Genomic DNA, 23,116 nt, shown 5'->3' with positions numbered 1-23,116 from the left:
TGAATTAGATTAGAGAGGGAAAGAGAGTGAAAGAGACAAGCGTGGATGGATATATGTGTGTAGACAAATAACAAATGAACCTTTTAGTGTCTCTGAAAATTATATAAAGTGACAGTGATTTATACAGCTTTGTTTTCATTTCATTTGCATGGAAATTATAGATGAAATGGAGACATTTTAGAACGTTACTTCAGAGACGTTTTAGTATGTGGTGATTTTCATATTTTATGGCAATTAGCAACTCTGTATAATCATATGGAATCAAAAGGCAAAAGTCTGATACATAATAACTTCTATGTATGAATGAGAGCTCTTCACACTCTAAGGGTTGTTCTCTGTAAACAAGAGAACCATAAGCAGTGGATGCAATGTGTGTGAGGATGTTGGCAGGATGACAAGATAATGTCAAGTGTCTTCTTCTTCAGACAAACTCAGTGGTGGCTGAGTGAAAAGGGTAGTGGACTGGCAAATTAAGAGTGTGTCAGGGTGTTATTATGCATACATATTGAATGTTTGAAGAATCATCTTTGATGTGTTTGTGCTAAAGAGAGGATGAGAATATTCATGTGTATGTGTGTGAGCACAGCTTTGAATGGCATCTGGTTGTGTATTTGTTGACCTCTCTGAAGAACCTGGTTCATTAGCGTCTTTGATTCCTGTCACTGCGGAGGCTCTCGAGGGTAATTCGCGTGAGTGTTCTGAGTGCAGAGCCGTGCATCAATATTTTAAAGCGTTTTGGAAAGAAGTGGAAAAACAAGTTTTTCATCCTCATCAAACTCTTCTCAGACAATTAAGAGTTTCAGATCCCAAATCTCACAGAGAAGCAAAAACAATTATATGAATTTTTAATTAAATGGAAAACACACAAAAAACAAGACTTTTCCACTGCCTTTTTTGCCAACGTAATGGGAACTAAGGCTTTTAAGCTTAAAAAACAACATTAAAGTATAACGAAAAAATCAGTTCAGTTTGACTTTTGTGTAATATTTCCAATGTTCTAAAGCCATATGAAAGCTTTGTGTGAGAAACAGATGAACCTTTTAAAGCACCTTTAATTTTAAAAGTGTATGTGTTCCAAAATATCTAACATGTTTGATATCCTCTAACTGGATGGAACCACAGTCTAAAGATAAAAAAAAAATCAGTCTGTGCCCATCATTCACCATGTGAACTTTGACTGCCCATTATCTGAAACTGACCCTGACTTTCAGCAACTAGTGTCAACTCCTTTGGACTGGTAATTGAAGCAAAATTCTGAGCGACCTCAAACATGGCTTATCATCTGATATATGTAAGTATTAGCAACTTTACATGACCGCTCAGACTAATGTTATAGAGAAATGTGCGCTATTGAAGTGTCTGCAGAGCATGAAGCTGAACAGTGCTCACTGCAGGACAGATGGAGGCGCCGGTGCGCTCACTTGCTCTTAAAATACTCATTTTGGGTCAAAAAGATGCGTTTTCTGCCGTCTCGGTCTCTGTGAACCGAGCATGAAACTCCATGTATAGCTTTGCCTTACAGACATTAAAAATCTATCTATAGAGAGTGAAATGTCTTCTTTCAAATGAACCAATTCAAATGGCAAACAATATTCTCAGATTATGTAATCCGTATGAAACATGCATACAGGCACATCACTACTGCGGCGATGACGAGTCCGTGACGCCGACTTCATCTCTTAAACCGAAAACAAAGAATGCACTAGTTTATAAAATTATTAAAAATGTTAATGCAGTCTCCTTACTGTTTTTCCCTGACACATTCATAATTATTCATTATGCCGGTGTGTCGTGGCAAGCTTTATGCGTGCGCTTGAGCACTTATTAGGCTATGTAGGCAATTAAAGGCTCATTATAATGATTTAAATGGTTTATTAATAGACGTGCTATTAGTCGACTAATGCTTCAAATGAACGACTACTAGTCGACCAGAAAAATCCTTAGTCGAGAGCAGCCCTAGAAAATTCTGTCATTAATTACTCACCCTCATGTCGTTCCAAACCCATAAGATCTTCGTTCATCTTCGGAACACAAATTAAGATATTTTTGATGAAATGTGAGAGCTCTCTGACCCTCTATAGACCCCCCCCCACCCCGGACGTAAACAATGCTGATTACACTCTTGGGTACTCTCCAAAATGGCAGAAGACGTAAATTGGGGCAGAAGAATTGTTGAATAAATTATGTTATTTTTGTTTTCTTTGCCCTCAAAAAGTATTCTCGTAGCTTTGAAAAACTGAAGTTGAGCCACTGATGTCACATGGACTGTTTTACCGATGTCCTTGCTACGTTTTTGGACCTGGGAACATTTCAGTTACTTTGCTGTCTATGGAGGGTCAGAGAGCTCTCACATTTCATCAAAAATATCTTAATTTGCGTTCTGAAGATGAACGAAGGTCTTACGGGTTTTGAACGACACGAGGGTGAGTAATTAATGACAGAATTTTCATTTTGGGGTGAACTACCCCTTTAATGACCTGGTCAACAGTTTAAAGGAGGAAAGAACTATCATTGAATAGCGACTTAAATTTCAGTCTTTTCTTCACTCAAAACTATCACATGACTTCAGAAGACCTGATGAGTCATATGGATTGCTTTTATGATGCTTTTGCATCTTTATGAAGTTTGAAAGAACTGCATAGTTCCAAACCTGTATGACTTTCTTTCTTTTGTAGAAAAACAAAAGAAGATATTTTGAAGAACAGCAGCTATTTTTCAGCTATATATTTCAGCTATTTTTGTCTATAAATAAGAGTCATTAAGGTCCAAAACAATACTGGAATTAATTGTATATATTTGGATATATTTTGTTTTGGTTTACTGAAAGTCATACAGGTTTTAAGCAACGTGAGGGTGCGTAAATGTTTAAGGTTTAGGATATAAGGTCAAAACAGGCTGGAGATGGGCAGATTTAGGCTAAACATGTCATTTATGACATGAATTGGTAAGATTGGATGTCTGACCTTTTGGGCTAAGCGAGTCTACCTCCAGGTAAAAGACTCCTCTCCGCAGAGCCACCTCTTGAAGGATAATGCCAAAACTGTAGATGTCGCCCTTCTGTGTGCCTCCTGGAGGAAAGCACTCCATTCTCAACAGCTCTGGAGCCATCCACAGCTTACCTACACACAGGCGTATGCAGATGCACACAGACACAGACAGGGGACTGACAGTGAACAACAGAATCTGTGACTGAGGTTTGCATGTATGTGTGTTGTGGAAATCGTAGCCACTTGAGTCAAACTGACACGAAATGACAAAGCTGAAAGGTCACATGACTGACGTGCATAATAAGAGTGGGCGTCCTCCGTGTCTGACTCTGTCCTGATACTGGACAGCCCATAGTCAGTGATCTTTAGCACAAAACGATTGTCAACCACACAGTTGGATGATTTCAGGTTGCCATGGGATACAATCACACTGTTGTGAAGGAAAGCCATGCCCTGAGGGAAGAGAAAGATTGGAAAGAATAAAAGAAAGCAAGAGGGCAGAGAGAGAGAGCACAATCAGAATTTAAATGAATTTAATCACGTTTGGAAAGTTATCATGAAAATAAATGCACGCTGAAAGTTGAGAGGGGCCTCTACCTTTACTATGTCGCTGACTAGTGAATATTTGAACATCCAGTCTAATGTGATGCTTTCATTCTCCAAAATGTCCTGTACACAGATGCAGAAAAAACTGAGATAAGTGCATATACATATATATATACGGCCCAACAAGTATTTAGACTTAATAATGTACAAATGTATTAGATAACAAAACATTAAAATAAAGTGCTTGAGAGAAACTGACTTAATAAATCCACCAAAATGGCCAAGAAAAAAATATTGTTCTAACAATAGAATATGTGGTCATATTTAACGTTGTTTGCCAAATTTTCACGAGTAAAATGCAGTCATTTTTATGGCGAGACATTGCAGGTGAATAGGGTAAAAAATGAACTAATAGTTATCACCTTACTTACCCAGTTGATTGATTACATTGATAATTGCAAAAAAAATTGTATTACAAGTTTTCTAAAATGTTAGGCTTAACTATGCAAATGATCCATTATTTAATGAAATATGTGCTAATTTGCATAGATTTCTAGTACAAAAATCTGAACACTGGATGAAGTCAGTTTCAAAATTATTTTTTAATTTTTTTGACATATCAGAGTCAAATGTTTTTTACAGAGGGAATTTTTTGGTATCTCATTTTTGTCACTCCATAATTCAGAAAATACTTAGAACAGACAGAAAACAATATATTTTCACAATTTTGGGGGGGAATAAAATGTTGTATATAATCAAGCAAATTATATATGAACAAATCCCTCTTGTAAAAACCTTCAGGATATAGGCAGGAATAAAAATGTAAAAGTTTGGTGTGTGTAAGTACTACTGAAGTGGAGATTTATGGCTAAGTGTAGGAGAAAAAACTCATTTTGAGGAAACGGTCTTTGAAAATATGTATTGTAATTGAAATCTATTGACACAAATAGATAAAGTGCCATAAAAGAAGCACTTAACAGAGTCTTTTGGATGTTTTCTTTCCACTGGTCTGAAAAAAACACCTTTATGAAAAACCAAAAAGCCCAAAATCTCAAAACTGACAGGTGCATGAAAAAACAGTGTTTTTGCCTGCAGTGTCTCCCCTTAAAGGAATCCTCATGATTGGGAATTACATGTGAGGGTGAAAGATTTTCCCATGCATTTCGCAATAGGTTCAAGTTTACCAACAGTCAATTATTTGGTTTAACAGTCAATTCTGTGTGAGCTGTGATTCATACATCATGGCACAACTGACAACTGATAATGGACCTTTTCTGACTGTGAAATTTCATTAATGTGACCACACTTTTAGGCTGGTAATTCCGCATTCAGGACATTTCCACATTGTTTCATTCGTAATTTCGCCAACCTGAGGTCTTCCACAGCTACTAGGTACATGCACATGCACATTGTCATATTGATGCATGAGTGTGGCTCAGCAGGTTATCAAAAGGATAGTTTTAGAGTAACGGTTATGTTTAGGGTTGGAGGAGAGAAAACATCATGAATCACGAGCATCTGTACCTGCAGGCTGCCTCGAGGGCAGTATTCTGTGACGATGCAGATGTTGGGTGGATCCATGCAGGCACCGATAAAACGGGTCAAATGCTCATTCTGCACATCTCTCATCTAGAGAACAAACACACACTATTATTTTTTAATTCACAGTATATCCTTACAAATATTTTGAAACAAAACACTACAACTATACTGAATATAAACTGGTGTAGAAACAGTTCTTTTCACTCAGAAATTGCTAGTAAATTTCACAATTAATTACAAAGTAATCACAAGTAACACTAAATTAAACTTGAAATGTTTTAAGTAGAAAGACTGCAATAGCATTTTCTATTTTATTTATAGCTTCTAAAAATATTTTAACAGTGTAGTCAGTTGTTTGTGAATCTATTGTAATGATTATAATTGGATTTGCAGAATAATTCTTCAGTAGAGCAAAATAAAAGCATGACACACTCACATGCTTCAGTTCAAACAACACTTTCCTCGTTAACTCGATGCGCTTTCTGTTGATGTATTTAATGGCCACAATGTTTCCCTGACAAAGATGCAAGCACAAACACATACACATGTTGGGTTTCCATGTTTTATGGGGACATTCCATAGACATAATGGTTTTTATTCTGTACAAACTGTATTTTCTATTCCCTTACCCTACCCCTAACCCTAAAACTACCCCTCACACAAAACTTTTTAGATTTTCAAAAAACTTAATTCTGTATGATTTACTTATTGTTTCCTCATGGGAACCAAAAAATGTCCCCACAAGGATTTTGGATTTTGCCATCTTTGTGGGACATTTTGTCCCCATAACGTAGAGTATACATGAACCACACACACACACACACACACACACTCAGGTTTGTTTTTATGGTTTATGGGGACTCTCCATAGGCATAATGGTTTTTATACTGTACAGACCGTATTTTCTATTGCCCTACACAACCCTACCCCTAAACCTACCCCTCACAGGAAACTTTCTGCATTTTTAGATTTTGAAAAAAACTCATTCTGAATTATTTATAAGCCTTTTGAATTACGGGGACACTGAAAATGTCCTCATAAATCACCTTCTCGTTGTAATACCTATGTCATACCCATGTTATTATACAAATTTGTGTCCTCATAAACCACATAAACATGCACACACACACACACACACACACACACGCTATGTTTGCAATGAGATTTGCAAGTTGAGGTTCTAACATGCATATAAACGGTAACACTTTACAATAAGGTTAGTTGTTATTGTTAGTTAATGCATTAGGTACCATGAACCTAACAATGAAAAATACTGCTAAGGCATTTAATCTGTTAATTCTAATTACTACTTGTACTAATACATTTTTAACATTTCAACTTCACTGAATGTATTGAATGCATCATGAACAAACATGAACTTGCAGTGAACATACATTTAAATGATCATAACCTATTAATAAATGCTGTAAATAATGTTGTTCATTGTTAGTTCATTATACCAAATATGTTACCAAATTGAACCTTATAATAAAATGTTACCATGTGAACATTTAAACCAGAGCTTGTCAGAATGATACCTTAAAGTAGCCAGTCTTAGCAAACATCTGGAAATTACCGTCAGCTGTCAGCAGTGATCCATAGTTTGAACCTCTCTGTAGAGAATGAGAGAAATCAAACGACTCAGTGATGATAATTAAATAAATAATAACAAATATTGTTTAAATAAAAACCAGAGAGCTGGAGAAGACATTTAAAAAATATGAGTGTGCACTATGTAGTATGTACTGTCTCTGTTTTTTACTAGAGAAAGTGTGAGTTTGCTCCCGGTGCTCCTCATGGCCTTTTCCAGATTGCTCATCTGAATGTCCTCCCAAGCAATTCTCCATAACTGAGCGACCAACTCCTTCTCCAGCTTCAGCTTTCTGGTTGTGTACATACAGTGTGTGTTTTAAATGCAGCCATATTTGCAGAACAAAATCACATTTATAAATAACTGGTCAGGTATCAGAATCATCTAGCTAGCTCTCACCTGTATATAAACACAGTCACAGTGAAGATGATGACGAGGATGAGGAAAATCACAATGGAAATCATCTGGTGCATTGTGATGGTTCCTAAATGTTTTAAGAGGGAAAGTAAAGGATAGTGAGATGCAGGTAAGCAGTTGGACTGCAGAACTAGCGTATGATACCCACGTGCACGACAGGCAGGGTTGTCGTTCTTAAAGCCGCAGAGGGGCACATCCCAGGGAATGTTGCCACCTGGCCACTGGATAGCCATCCCAGGAAGAATCTTCATCTGCTTCTGTGTGCCATTATACACTGCCACAATCTGCAGCACACATGCAAGCAAAAAGATAACAATTTTATTTATATAATAAATTACATTCTAATTGTACATTGAAAGAAACACCATACATGTTACACAAACATGTTAAGACTTGTTGCAATACCTTTAAGACCAAAAATGCTCACCCTTATGTCATTCTAAATTCTGTGTATCTTTCTTCTTTTGAATATAAAAACTATATTTTGAAGAATGTTGGTAACCAAACAGTTTTGGTTCCAGTAGACTTCCATTGCATGGACAAAAAACAATGGAAACTAAAAATGTTTGATTACCAACATTCTTCAAAATACATTTTAGTGGGTCTCTTCTGTAAATCATGAACAATGATTTAATGAAATGTATGATATTTATTTTTTGCTCAGAAAAACAAAAACAAAATTGCAATTCAATTAAACAGATTTTTTTTATTTTTGGGGGGGAAAACAACAACAATTTAAAGCAGTATTACATTCATTGTTTTTATGTGTAAACCCTTTTTCGTCTTTGACCCAAATGCATGAGTGTGTATTCATATATACTTAAATATACACAGCACACATTACATATATTATGTAAACAAAAACTATATATATATATATATATATATATATATATATATATATATATATATATATATATATATACACACACACACAAATAATATAATTTCTAATGCATTTTAAACAATTATGCTAAAACTACAGCAAATTTTTAATGCCTGTAAATAGTGAAAGATGTTTGTGTGTGTGTGTGTGTGTGTGTGTGTATGTGTGTCCAGATGTTGCAGTTATGGCATCTAATCTATGGCACCAACTGGGACTAACTGAACCTTGACCCCTTGATGTCAACAGTACAAAAAAATCCGCTCATCACGCAATTTCTTTAAACTCACATAAAGCAAAAGCAAAGTTAAAAAATTGCTTGTTAATAGCAGCAACATCAATCAAAAATGTTAAACTGAAAAAGGCCAGTATTTAAGAAAAAATGACAAGGACAAGCTTCATTCAGAGAGCAGCTGAGATCTTTTATATCTATTCATCATCATCTATCCTGTACTCGCTCACACACACAAACAAAAAACATTCCCCTGACTGAATATGTATCCTATAATTAACCTTCCTTCAGCTTGGCCTCCCAATTACCAATCAAATGTCTTTCAGAAAGGAGGGTTTGTGTGGGGGGACTTTGGTTTTAAACGTATGCCTCCAATCTGCCATTTGGTTTTGGTTAAATTTTAATTAATTAGCCTGTAACAAAGGCAAAACTGTTTGGATGACACACACACACACACACACACACACACACAGACACATAACTGCTGCAAGAAAAATTAGATTGCATTTCATCTGTCTATTACTAACAACAGAAGCGTCATTCAAAGTTAGGCTCATTTGTGAATACCAATAGCAAAATGACAAAACTGTGTGAGACAAAGTAAGTATGTGATTACCACTGACCTGAAAGTTACCACTGTTCGTGTCAGTCATGTCCCACAGGGCAAAATCAGTTTCTCTGTCTCCATTCTCATCAATCTGTACTAGACCGGTGACACCTGGGAAAACCAAGTGACAACAAGTGTGTTATAGAGCTCATTGCAACGAATTCACATCAGAACCACAAAAATTCACAAACAAAAAAAACTTTAACAAACTTTAAACTTTGACATACTCCATCATTTAAATCTGAATATAAAGTTCAACCAAATAAAGCAGGAGCCCCATAGCTAAAATGATAATTTAAACAAACGATCAAATCCTTGAAGGGATAGTTCACCCCAAAAATGCGTTTGCACAGCTTCATGTCATTTTAAAGCTGTATGACTTGCTTTCTTCTGTGGAACAAAAAAAAAATATGTTGAAGAATGTTGGTAATCAAACATTTTTAGTTTCCATTGTTTTTTGTCCATGCAATGGAAGTCTACCGGAACAAAAACTGTTTGGTTACCAACATTCTTCAAAATACATTTTTTATATTCAAAAGAAGAAAGATATACAGATTTTAGAATGACATAAGGGTGAGCAAATTGACACAATTTTAATTTTTGGTTGGACTATCCCAGTAAGTGAGCTATAATTCTACGAAGACAATAGCATCCCATACCAACCACTTTGTCACATTATGAGTAATCAAAGTGATTATAATCACACACAGTAAATCAATTCACACACAGCGAATGTGTATACAAGTGTTCAATCAAATCTGATTGAGTCTCTTGAAAAGCTTCCGGTTGTGCCCATCTGCCAATGAGGGTCAGGTGCGGGCTGTAATTACCTCTTTAAATGGGCTACAGATAGAGGCCGGGTCCAGCTCAGAGGACACACAGAGTGACATTTAGACTGATATGAAAAGCTTAAGCTTTATCAGATTGGAAATGTCAAAGCCATTGTCGAGAGAGGGAGAAAGGAAGAGAGAGATGTCCTCACATCGGCTAATGATAAGGATAGCTTTAATAAGCCTGCATGAGTTATAAAAGGAATGGATACACACATAGACAGTTAGTGGACCATGACTGCCCATCTTGTGCAAATTGTATTTAGATTGTGAGGAATGTTTTGGCACATATTTCCCTTTGGAGGATAAAGGAAAATATCTCTGAACATTGACACTTAACATCTCCAGCAAACATTCTCTCAAAAGACATACAGACTATTTTGGAGGATATTAAATTCCGCTCGTAAATTTTACATTACACACAGACACATATATGGATAGACAGATAGAGTATGTGTTTGCACCATGTAATCAAAATAATGTAATGAGTGTAAGTGTAATGTTAGTTTGAGTCATTTGAATTGAAGACAGGTCATTTATTGTAGTGTTATGACTACCTCAGCAGGAAGTACAGGAAACTACTTGAGTACAGCATATCGGAATGAAAATGTAAATGGCAGATTGATGCTGAAAGCAGGAAAAACAGGACTCATTTGAATAAAGTAAGCAAAAACATATTTCCCATCTCCTATGATGTAGACGTCTGTATTCATGCCTTGAAAACTTTGTTATCTACCTGAATAATATAGATGAGGTTTTGTCTAAATTATGAGAATAACCTGTGATAGAACAATTTGGAAATTACGTTTTGCGTCATCATTTTCAAGCAAAAGTGTATTTATTAATGTACTTGGAGTTATTTTATAGCTATATAAAAACTAATTATTAAATAATTATATTATTAACAAAACTTAAAATGTAATGAAACAAATTTTTTATATCAACATTAACATTTTTGGTTAAAGGGGTGGTTCACTGTTTTTTTTTCTAGGCTTGATTGTGTTTATGGGGTGCAGTCTAACATGTGTTAATGCTTCGGTTTTAAAAAAACACATTATTTTTCACATAATTTATCTTTATTCCACACCGCTCTGTCCCTTCTCTGAGTAACACGCTGATCATTTCCTGCTTTTATGAAGCCCTCAGAAATAGGCGATGGGCTCTGATTGGTTAGCTAGCCCAATGTGTTGTGATTGGCTAAACCGCCTGTAGTGCGCGTCTAAACATCCCGCCCCTCACCTCGGCGGCATGTGCTCCGGCTGTATTGTAAACAATGGCGTCGTTAATATCGCTTATCAGCTTATAAGAGGATCGTGCAGAACCTGTGCAAGCACTGCTTTTAATGGTAGGCCTATGTTTTTTGTTTGTTGTTGTCTCATACTTTTAGATATGCTGTTATTTGTAAATACTACTGCTTATGTTAGCTTTTAATATACGGTTTTATCCTGATTAAAGCTTTAATACAGTACGGCAACTGCACGCGCGACAATGTTTAACGCTTCTCATAGCTATGTGAAAGTAAGTGTATAATTGGAACAGTTCATTGTTGGAGATGAGCTGAATCGGAGAATGAGAGAGAGATAGAGAGAGAGAGAGATGCAGAGCAGGGGGATGCGAGGAACAATATCAAGAACCGCTGCTTTAGAACATTGATTTTGAAACCTGTGAATCCATTAGAATCGTTAGAAGACAGAATCGCGATTCATATATGAATAGATTTTTACGTGCACCTCTAGTTCCCTTTCATGGGAACTTCGAACTGCGTCCTCTAGGGGTCGCTACGGGGAACGCCTCGTCGTGACCCATGTCTGAAGCAAACATTGAAAAAGCACCAACTCGTTGGTCGGCGACAGCCATGACGTCACTACTGGTGCGACTATAGTTTAAATAGGCGCCAGGAGCACACATCATTCTCTTCTTTGTCTTCATTGACTGTTCTGTTTGAAGCGTGCATTTCCAAGGAAAAAGTAAGAGCTATCTCTATTCATTATGGCGAGCACTAGCAGAGCATTTAGAAGGTGTGTGCATCCGTGTCATCGCTATTTGACACCAGATGACACACATGATCTGTGTGTTGTTTGTTTGGGCGAAGAGCACGCACGCGATGTCCTCGAGGGGGCAATCTGCGTGCATTGTGAGCGTTTTCCAATGAAAAAGCTCCGTTCTCGTTTGTCTCTCTTTTCGAGTAAAGAGGGGCAGCCATCTGCTTCCCGCGGTTCAGGTCCTGCCGCTGCTGAGGCACGGAGGAGAATGAGCTCGTGGGGATCTCAGGTGGACCTGGCCGATGAGTTTAAAGAGGGGCTTTCCCTCTCGCGCTTATCGGCGTCGGGCGAGAGACAGCCGCTGGAGGATGATGTTCTCTCTTTAACATCATCTGATCCAAGGGCCAGTGCTCTGCTGGGTTCTGCCCAGGAAGAGCAGGAAATGGATGAAGAGAGCGAAGAAGCTGAGGCTGAGCCTTCTCAATCCTCCTGCCCTGCGTATGATGAGCTCTTAGAGGTTATGGATCGCGCCACGGCGAGGCTTGACTTGCCGTGGAAGCGGACTAAGGAAGTGACGTCGCGAGGTCGTCTCGAGGAACGTTATCTTTCTGACCATAACCCTCCAGCTCAGGTGAGCCTTCTTTTCCTTCCTGATCTCCATACTGAGATCGAGAAGGAATGGAAGAGGCCGTTTTCCTCACGCATCCATCGGTTTCAGCATTCCAGTTATGCGAACATCGAGGCAATGAGCGAAAACGGCTATGAGAGAATGTCCCCTGTAGCTAGCTAGCTATCTCTCTATGGGTGAGACATCGTCTCTCAAAACTCCCTCTTTGCCATCCGTGCCCCTTCAGACTACATCTAAATTGAATGGCACAAGGGCGTTCCCCATAGCGACCCCTAGAGGACACAGTGTCTCGTTCCCAACTCAGGGAACCATGGTTACATAAGTAACCTGAGACGTTTTCTCTTCCTCTTCTCTAAAGCAGCGCAGCATGGCCTCGCCCCCTTTGCTGCCTTTTCCCGAGGGCAGGGTTTATCTGGGTTTGTTATGTCACGACCCCGGGAAGTAGCTTGTTGTAGTTCTTACCAGCCGTTTTTGTAGGCATTAAACTGCCAGAATTTTAAAAGACAATATCTCCGTTTGCATTGAACTTTCAGCTTCATAACATTGCAGATATTGTTTATGCTCAAACAGCAACATTACACACAAACTAACGTTTAAAAAAAGTGAAATCGATTTCAACAATTTCACTTTTATATATATATATATATATAGTCAAACCCCTGGACCTGTTTTGTTGTGTTTTCTGTCCCTATGTGCTCCCCGTGACCCAGTTTCTCCTTTGTTTGATTGTGTTTATTTGGTTCAGGTGTGTCTCGTCAATTACCCTCATCTGGTATTTAAAGTGTAGTCTGTCCTGTGTTTCCTTTGTCCGGTGTCGTCCATGCAATGTACTACGTGTGTGTTCCTGCTTGCCCTGTGTTACCCCTGGTTTTGGATTATTAAAGACCGTTTTTCATATTTTTCCTATGTCTCCGCGTTCCTTGACTCTTCACAGAAGTAACCGTGACATTTTTTTTTTTACTTAACCTAGAATGTTGGTGTTAATATAAAAAACATATTTTCATTAAATGTTAAACCTTGATAAAGATGAATATCTGTAGAAAACAGCCTATTTTCTGTATTTTTAACTTTTTGCTTTTATTAATTTTTAACAGTCCTGTCGTAATAAATTAATCTTTAAAAATAAATTATTATGAAGCCGTAAAAGCAAGAATTGCATGCAAGAATTAGAATACAATTAGCAAAATGTTTTTGAACATTTTTAGCAAGTTTTAGATGTAATGTAAATATATAGCCTATGTTACAGCGAAGTTTTTCACACCAATTACTGATTTATCTAAATTAATTTATCTATCATTATTTTTAACCTGTGATACATTACCATCACAGGTGAAGAAATAACAATAATCATAAAAATGAGAAAAACAAGAAAAGCTAAGTTCTAAGAAATAGTTAAAGGTGCATGAAATAATGGGCAGTTGGAAGACATTACTGATTTGATCCATTGAGTCAGTCCCTTTCTGAGTCAGCTGTGCAAACTGGCACAATGTAACTGAAGTATGTACTCAGTCAATAGATCTGAAAAGAATTTCATTATCTTTACAATAAAGAGAATGAATGATTTTATAAGCGAACTAAAGAAAGTCTACTTCCCCTTTCAAATGTCATATAAAAGGCAGAACAAGTATGTAGAACATTCTGTGCTTCCGGTCTATTCAGTGGCTTCATATTGCTGTAAAACCCTTGTGTGCCCAAGTTTGTAAGTGCAGTCTTTAGGAGACAGGATTACAGGATCTAACTGTACTAGCTGGATCAAGAGTAACTTAGCAATTACAATTTTTAGGGTGGCTGCTGTTACAGATGTCTGAATGAGCGTTTTCATTTTTACAGAGCTCTAATTGCAGTCAGCAGCCAAATAAAGTCTTTCTATTGAAAGTCACACATTCTGCACAGCCTGCGCAGATCTTCTGTGAGTGATATTTTGCTATTACAGCATGAATAAGAATGTTGTCTTTAGTTAAAAGAAGCAATGCCCTAAGTCTAAGATATTTTAATATCTTAAAACAGCACAGGAATAAAAAAAAAAAACAATTAAATTTTTTTTTTTTACCTTATATCAGGGACACAGGGAGTCCTTCAAAGAACATATAGACATAAATAATGCAGTGTTGTATATCACTCAAAAAATAATCTCTATAATAACATTGAAAACAGTTTAAAAATAACCTCAAAAAACATTCACCAATTAATAATTAGTCAAAGATGAGACTGATCAGATTTAATGGAATTGAGGCAGATGTTGACATGGTTAAATTTTACACGCTGAAACAATTGGTTGCTTTGATTACACAATCAAGATTACTTTAAAGGAAAAGTCTGTAAGATTTTTTATGTCATAATACATTCACTTAACCCAGTATATTAATCACTGACTAGTATGCCATTCATAGGTTTGCCAAAAGTGTACACATTGTGTTAAAAGAAAATCAGATTTGGTTACAGAAGTTCAAGACAAAATTCAAAGAACTGCCAAAATATTCAGAGCTTTAATTCAAAGTAAATACTGGCGGTGCTTTTACAAGATGTTTGGGTTTCAGCTGAGACGTCAAACTTGGAGTTTCTTATTGACAGGTAAGCTAAACTCAAGTTGTTTACTGTCAATTCCTACATAAAATAGTAAGATATTGTAAGGATAAGAATAATCGTAAGTGTCATAAATGTAAGGGGATGCTATTGAGTTTTAGTTAATCATTTATTTGCATCATTATGGACAAATTGATTATAATGCTCTGCAAATTCCCTCAGATGTCTAAACCTCTCTCTTCTATATTTTAGAAAGTTCACACACAATGGCTTTAAAGTTACCCAAATTATGGTGATAATTTGAACAGTTACGAAGCTACGATAATACTTTTTTGTGCAAAGAAAACAAAAATAATGACTTTATTCCACATTTTTATTCCACAGCGCCGCCACATGCTCGCACCATGGTACTGTCGTGAACGCGCGTCCAAAGTGACGCAGTAGAGACGAAAATGTGGAATAAAGTCATTGTTTTTATTTTCTTTGCTCAAAAAATTATTCTCGTTACTTCGTAACTTTACAGTTGAACCACTGATGTCACACGGACTACTTTGTCGATCATCTTGGTACTTTTCTGGACCTTGAACGTGGTAGTTACCTTGCTGTCTATGGGAGGGTCAGAGAGCCCTCAGATTTCATCAAAAATATCTTAAATTGTGTTCTGAAGATGAATGAAGGTCTTACGGGTTTGGAACAACACGAGGGTGAGTAATTAATGACAGAATTTTCATTTTTGGGTGAACAAACCCTTTAAGATAAGATTCAAGAAAATTACAAAATAATTGGTGCATGAAATAATGGGCAGTTGGAAGACATTACTGATTTGATCCATTGAGTCAGTCCCTTTCTGAGTCAGCTGTGCAAACTGGCACAATGTAACTGAAGTATGTACTCAGTCAATAGATCTGAAAAGAATTTCATTATCTTTACAATAAAGAGAATGAATGATTTTATAAGCGAACTAAAGAAAGTCTACTTCCCCTTTCAAATGTCATATAAAAGGCAGAACAAGTATGTAGAACATTCTGTGCTTCCGGTCTATTCAGTGGCTTCATATTGCTGTAAAACCCTTGTGTGCCCAAGTTTGTAAGTGCAGTCTTTAGGAGACAGGATTACAGGATCTAACTGTACTAGCTGGATCAAGAGTAACTTAGCAATTACAATTTTTAGGGTGGCTGCTGTTACAGATGTCTGAATGAGCGTTTTCATTTTTACAGAGCTCTAATTGCAGTCAGCAGCCAAATAAAGTCTTTCTATTGAAAGTCACACATTCTGCACAGCCTGCGCAGATCTTCTGTGAGTGATATTTTGCTATTACAGCATGAATAAGAATGTTGTCTTTAGTTAAAAGAAGCAATGCCCTAAGTCTAAGATATTTTAATATCTTAAAACAGCACAGGAATAAAAAAAAAAAACAATTAAATTTTTTTTTTTTACCTTATATCAGGGACACAGGGAGTCCTTCAAAGAACATATAGACATAAATAATGCAGTGTTGTATATCACTCAAAAAATAATCTCTATAATAACATTGAAAACAGTTTAAAAATAACCTCAAAAAACATTCACCAATTAATAATTAGTCAAAGATGAGACTGATCAGATTTAATGGAATTGAGGCAGATGTTGACATGGTTAAATTTTACACGCTGAAACAATTGGTTGCTTTGATTACACAATCAAGATTACTTTAAAGGAAAAGTCTGTAAGATTTTTTATGTCATAATACATTCACTTAACCCAGTATATTAATCACTGACTAGTATGCCATTCATAGGTTTGCCAAAAGTGTACACATTGTGTTAAAAGAAAATCAGATTTGGTTACAGAAGTTCAAGACAAAATTCAAAGAACTGCCAAAATATTCAGAGCTTTAATTCAAAGTAAATACTGGCGGTGCTTTTACAAGATGTTTGGGTTTCAGCTGAGACGTCAAACTTGGAGTTTCTTATTGACAGGTAAGCTAAACTCAAGTTGTTTACTGTCAATTCCTACATAAAATAGTAAGATATTGTAAGGATAAGAATAATCGTAAGTGTCATAAATGTAAGGGGATGCTATTGAGTTTTAGTTAATCATTTATTTGCATCATTATGGACAAATTGATTATAATGCTCTGCAAATTCCCTCAGATGTCTAAACCTCTCTCTTCTATATTTTAGAAAGTTCACACACAATGGCTTTAAAGTTACCCAAATTATGGTGATAATTTGAACAGTTACGAAGCTACGATAATACTTTTTTGTGCAAAGAAAACAAAAATAATGACTTTATTCCACATTTTTATTCCACAGCGCCGCCACATGCTCGCACCATGGTACTGTCGTGAACGCGCGTCCAAAGTGACGCAGTAGAGACGAAAATGTGGAATAAAGTCATTGTTTTTATTTTCTTTGCTCAAAAAATTATTCTCGTTACTTCGTAACTTTACAGTTGAACCACTGATGTCACACGGACTACTTTGTCGATCATCTTGGTACTTTTCTGGACCTTGAACGTGGTAGTTACCTTGCTGTCTATGGGAGGGTCAGAGAGCCCTCAGATTTCATCAAAAATATCTTAAATTGTGTTCTGAAGATGAATGAAGGTCTTACGGGTTTGGAACAACACGAGGGTGAGTAATTAATGACAGAATTTTCATTTTTGGGTGAACAAACCCTTTAAGATAAGATTCAAGAAAATTACAAAATAATTTCAACCCAAATTTCAATTAAAAATACTGAATGTTGACGTATTTATTTATTTTGTGACTAGCCGATGCAGCCAGTCGGCCATGATCACAAATCACATATAAATTATTATATAACTTCCTTTGTGAAAGTTTCAAATTTTTACTTCACTGATAACTATACTTTTGTGACTTTTATTGTCCAGTTTGATCCAAATCAAATGCCACAGAAGGACATCAGCAGGAAAAGCTGCCGTGCATGCATGAATGAGTCTGAGTCTGGCTCATGTGGTGGTCTATTCCTTTCAGACCACAAGCTTTGGTCAAACGTCTCCAGAAACACACCTGACTCTGTGCGTGGTAAGCTCTTTTTATTTGAAGCAGATACATGGCAACAGGACACCTGCTGATTTTAGAATAATTTGAGGGTCAAATATTGTAGATTGGGATCAAATATAAAATGGCAGGAGGACGCATGAGTGTATGGTTGGATGATAATAGAAGAAATCTTATAAATGCTTCTAAAATGGCATTTTATGTCTACTGTAATTGGTTTTATATTGTAAAAAATAAAAAAAAGTTCTCTCAAGAATTGTCGTTTGTATTGCCAGCTTGGATTTGTTTGTTGCACTGAATGCCAAATGCATCCTTTAGCCAACAGCCAACGCCAACAGATCTTTTGTTTATACAAATTTCCAATTAGCATAAAAGGGAACTTTGACTTGTAATTATTTATATTTATCATGCACAGTTTGTGTCTAAAAGAGGACAACTTCCAAGGCTCTTTGTCTCTAAAATACATTATTTAAGATTTTCAACCAAGACATAGACAAACTCTTTACTAAACTTTAGTCTAGTTGACAAATGTGTTTTTAATTACAGTAGTAATCAAGAAATATTCCTGTTCAACCTTCTAGATTTAAATAAAAAGACATCGTAATTTCAATGTTGTGTCAGAGTTTTAGTCCCCACTGTGCAAATGCATGTTTAATGGACAATGTTTGTTAGTCTAAATAAATGGGTAAAATTGCTGGTTGATCTGTAAGTAAAGAATATATTTGTGCAATATCCATGGAACTAGCTGTAAATGAGCACAATCATGCATTGAATTCAGTGAAATGCTAAAAAAAAAAAACACTGTGTTGACAATGTTGATAGGCAAGGTGCTCTGTATGTAGAATGTGATATGACAAGGAAAAATGAACACAGGACTAATGAAAACTTAAACAATTGTGAAAAAGGAACCTTGGGGCTCCATGTCCTTTAGACATTCCCAGGGAAACAGCTCAAGAAGAGAGAATGAGTTATGAGAAGCAGGGAGGGGAGAGGAACAGGTGGAAGGACAGAGATACGACATGCACGAATGAAAGGCACAATATGGAGACAGAGCAAGAGAGAGAGAGAACATCTGTACTTAGTTGGTTAGAGTTACTAGGAAGCAATAAAGCTGCCAAAAGCCATATGAACTATAAATTAAGAAATAAATAAGTAAATTCATGAACAAATGAGTCTGGGTAAAGTTTTGTGAGAGAGAAGACAGAAAACAGACTAGCATGTTGTCTCTAATGCACACTGAACTGAAATGATCATATAATTAAACATCAGATTATTACAGTGATTAATTGCAAGTTTTTTTCAGTTATTTTTACTTCATATTCTCATTCATCTCTACACATGCATCTTGTACACTTATATAAGAGCTTACACTTACAAAAGGATACACTGTATAAAGGCAACACTTTCTGTAAACACAATAAATCAGTGCAAAGGCATAGTCAGCCTACAGTATGCAAACTAGCTGTAGGATATCACATGAAGGTTTTGCATGAACTAAGGTTGTAATTAATTGACATGTATTTTTGCTTGAAGTGTGTCTGTGTGAGTGTCTGCACACGTGCGATCATGTTTCTTTTTCTGAACCTTAGACCTTACAGAAGTCACATCATAATTCTGGACAGTGCGTCACCAGATCAGTCTCTGCACATAGCCATTTGTTGTGTGTCTGTAATGCCAGACTTTCTGCTGCAGGGCATATTATTACATATTATGTTTAATTGATAGAAACCAAACTGGACCTGGCACAGACAGAGGCCTGTTTCTCTTTCTCTTAATGATTAATAAAGCTGCGATGTTCACAAGACCTGAAGAGTAAGGGTTGTTTTAAGTACATCCCAGAAATAATGTAATAGTTTTTTTTCTATTATAATGACATAGAAGCGAAAAGCAAAAGATATATAGAAGAGATAAGGCATATATACAAAAGGCATAATTAAAACATACTGGGAAAGAAACAATTAAAAATTAGCATGCAACACACAAAAACATTATTTAAATGAAAACAATTCACATTTTGACTCTACTGAGGTGACCTGGAAAAGCAACACATGGGGGAAACTGCACTGTACAAAAAAACATGCATAAAATGTGACAAATCAAAGCTGAACAATTTAGTGAGAGGAAAAAATTTGCAAATGTGATTTTTTTTATTTTTACACATAGCAGAAAATCTTAATAACATAGCAAATAAACTCATGAAATCACTTTGCCCTTCAGACTTTGCCTGCACTGATGTTTTTTTGTTTTATATCACTGAGCTACACTTCTGTCTTTGGTGGCCATTAATCGAGACAGTCCCATGTTGCTTTTGAGAGCTTTTTAAACCTTATTAAAATGAATCAGCATCATATAACACATTATCAGCACTGAACTGAAAAAATATAGAAGTAGAAAGAGATGTGGTCCTGCCAGTGATAAAAGATCATCATCATGATGTTATTACTTCTTACTCAAACAGCACTGGAGCAAGGTAAAAAAAGATTTAATAAAAAAATTACATTACTTTTGGAAGTTAGGAATATTATTAATATACTATTATATTATGTTAATAAGATTATTTCTATCATGACAACTCTTAAATGGGTGGTTGATTGCGATTTCACGTTTTTAACGTTAGTTAGTGTGTAATGTTGCTGTTTGAGCATAAACAATATCTGCAAAGTTGCAGCGCTGAAAGTTCAACGCAAACGGAGATATCATCTTTTAAAATTCTGGCAGTTTAATGCCTACAAAAACGGCTGGTAAGGGACTACAACAAGCTTCTTCCCGGGTCCATTACGTCACGAACCCAGATAAACCCCGCCCCCACGAACACAAGGGGGTGAGGCCATGCTGCGCTGCTTTAGAGAGGAGGAAGAGAAAACTAGAAGTGCACATAAAAATCTGTTCATATATGAATCGCGATTCTGTCTTCTAACGATTTGAATGGATTCACAAGTTTCAAAATCAATGTATTAAAGCAGCGGTTCTCAATACTGTTCCTCGCATCGCCCTTCTCTGCATCTCTCTCTCTTTCTCTCTCTCTCTCTCTCTCATTCAGATCGTCAGATCAGCTCCAACAAACTGTTCCATTTATACACTTATTTTCACATAGCTATGAGAAGCGTTATACATGGACGTGCATACGGTTGCTGTGCTGTATTAAAGCTTTAATCGGAATAAAACCATATATTAAAAGCTAACAGAAGCAGCAGCATTTACAAACAACAGCGTATCTAAAAGTATGGGACAACAACAAACAAACATATCATTAAGAGCAGTGCTTGCACAGGTTCTGCGGGATCCCCTTCATTAATATTCTTTGTGTCTCAATTGGGCTCAGATTTATAAGCAATATAGACGACGTCATTGTATACAATACAACCTCAAGCTCACATTCTGAGCTTGAGGGGCGGGATGTTCAGATGCGCTCTAGAGGTGGTTTAGCGAATCACAACACACTGAGCAAGCTGACCAATCTCAGCCCATCGCGTATTTCTGAGGGAGGGGCTTCATAAAAACAGGAAATAATCAAGGCGTTTGTTAGAGAAGGGACAGATCGGTGTGGTATAAAGGTAAATTATGTGAAAAATAATGCGTTTTTTAAAAAACTAAGCATGAACACATGTTAGACTGCACCCCATAAACACAATCAAGCCTAGAAAAAACCCAGTCAACCACCCCTTTAAGATTTTAGCATCACAATAGACCTGACAGTGTTAATGAATTTGGTCTTGGCGGAATAGATCTGCTACGCTGCTGCTGATAAATTGCTGCTGCTGTTGGTTACTCCTGTTGTTGTAGATTATTGCTGCTGCTGCAAAGCAGGTACAGGAACTTGCTACACTACCAATACATATGCTGATATGGTGCTGTGAGTATTTAAGAGATACTGCTGCTGCACAAATATCATATATAATAACCCGTAGCAGGTGGAGCTGGGGAAGGTAGAGGGTTTCAGAGTAACTCTGAATGCGCGTTACAAACTGCTCTAGTAAATATTAGCCAGCCAATTAAATGTAAAGCAGTAAGCTCATTGGCTGCATATGCAAAATTAACCAGTCAGCTTGTGCCAAGTTCAATTCAATTCAATTCAATTTAATTCAAGTTTATTTGTTCAGCGGTTTTCACGATACAAATCATTGCAAAGCAACTTCACAGCAAATTAAGTTTCTACAATATTTAGTGGTAGCTTATCAGTGGTGACTGTCCGTTAATGTACATATGGCAGAAATGCATGGAAAAATCAATTAAAGACGTAATCAAACAGACGATGAACACTATTAACAGCAATTATTATACAAGGGGTCCATACAAGGGGTGACCAAGTAGTTTAATGCTATGAATATCATCAATTTATGTTAACGGCCCATCAGCCTGCCCTATCTAGAGTTTCATGACAGAACTTGAAATTTATTTAATTGTGATGCGATCTGGGAAAACCCGTCGGATGTCGCACTGGGACGTTTACAGGAAATTCGAAAAATAGGTCAAATTTTTGTCAAAATTATGTTTTCATTCAATCATTATTCTATAATATCTTGTCTATCATCTCTGAAAATATCTTGGCTAAATTGACTTGTTTAGTGCAGAAAAATAGCGATTTATTGCAGCACGCAGAAAAGACTGTGTCTTTCTCTTATGTTAAGAACGCGCTGCGGAGGTGCTTTCTCTTAACACCACAAAAACAGTTAACCTATCAAAATAAACCACGTAACATATATAATAAAGGTGTCTCGAATTCGGTCCATGGACTTCCGTTTATTCACCACCAGAGGTCACCCTTTCCATTACATTGACTCTCGCACTACACAAACTGTTGCATAGCACCCCGGACTACATATCCCATCATTCTTTGCATGATTTGCACACTGCACTGATTGCACACAGCTGTTTCTAATCACCTCACTCACTATATAACACCCACTCTAACCACCTTTCGCTGCTGAGTATTGTTTAGCCTGAACCCCTTTCCGAGTCTGTTTGACCCTGCCTGTTTACCACGTCTCTTTAATAAAAGCTTGCAGATGGATCCACACGTCTCGTCAGCCCCGTTACAGAATACTCAGTCACAGTTTATTATCATGAGTCAAGTCTAGTCACAGCTGATAGTCATAAGTCTAGTCAAGTCACGGTTGATCATCATGAGTTAGGTCAAGTTACAATTCATTATCATGAGTCAAGTCTAGTCACAGCTGTTCTTCCTGAGTTCAGTCAAGCCACAGCTAATCTTCCCGAGTCAAGTCTAGTCACAGTTGATCTTCCTGAGTCGAGTCTAGTCACAGTTGATCGTCATGAGTCAAGTCAAGTTACAGTTCATTATCATGAGTCTAGTCAAGTCACAACAGATCTTCATGAGTCAAGT

General features: G+C 36.7%; 1 protein-coding gene across 1 annotated transcript in view; it reads right to left on the bottom strand.

Annotated features, from left to right (window-relative positions):
- Positions 1–23,116, bottom strand: part of LOC107549235 (atrial natriuretic peptide receptor 1-like) — a 35,388-nt gene that overhangs the window by 5,712 nt on the left and 6,560 nt on the right. The window contains exons 3-12 of the mRNA XM_016230240.1: positions 8,822–8,916; positions 7,232–7,367; positions 7,066–7,150; positions 6,838–6,958; positions 6,614–6,688; positions 5,512–5,589; positions 5,058–5,162; positions 3,585–3,656; positions 3,281–3,440; positions 2,964–3,119 (exon numbers count right to left, since the gene is read on the bottom strand). Of these exons, the coding sequence (XP_016085726.1) occupies positions 2,964–3,119; positions 3,281–3,440; positions 3,585–3,656; positions 5,058–5,162; positions 5,512–5,589; positions 6,614–6,688; positions 6,838–6,958; positions 7,066–7,150; positions 7,232–7,367; positions 8,822–8,916 (1,083 nt within the window). The remainder of the gene's footprint in view (positions 1–2,963; positions 3,120–3,280; positions 3,441–3,584; positions 3,657–5,057; positions 5,163–5,511; positions 5,590–6,613; positions 6,689–6,837; positions 6,959–7,065; positions 7,151–7,231; positions 7,368–8,821; positions 8,917–23,116) is intronic.

This window comes from Sinocyclocheilus grahami, unplaced genomic scaffold (assembly GCF_001515645.1).
Source record: "Sinocyclocheilus grahami isolate Dianchi unplaced genomic scaffold, SAMN03320097.WGS_v1.1 scaffold366.1, whole genome shotgun sequence".
Taxonomy (NCBI): Eukaryota; Metazoa; Chordata; class Actinopteri; order Cypriniformes; family Cyprinidae; genus Sinocyclocheilus; species Sinocyclocheilus grahami.
This window is presented reverse-complemented; position numbering and strand designations above follow the sequence as displayed.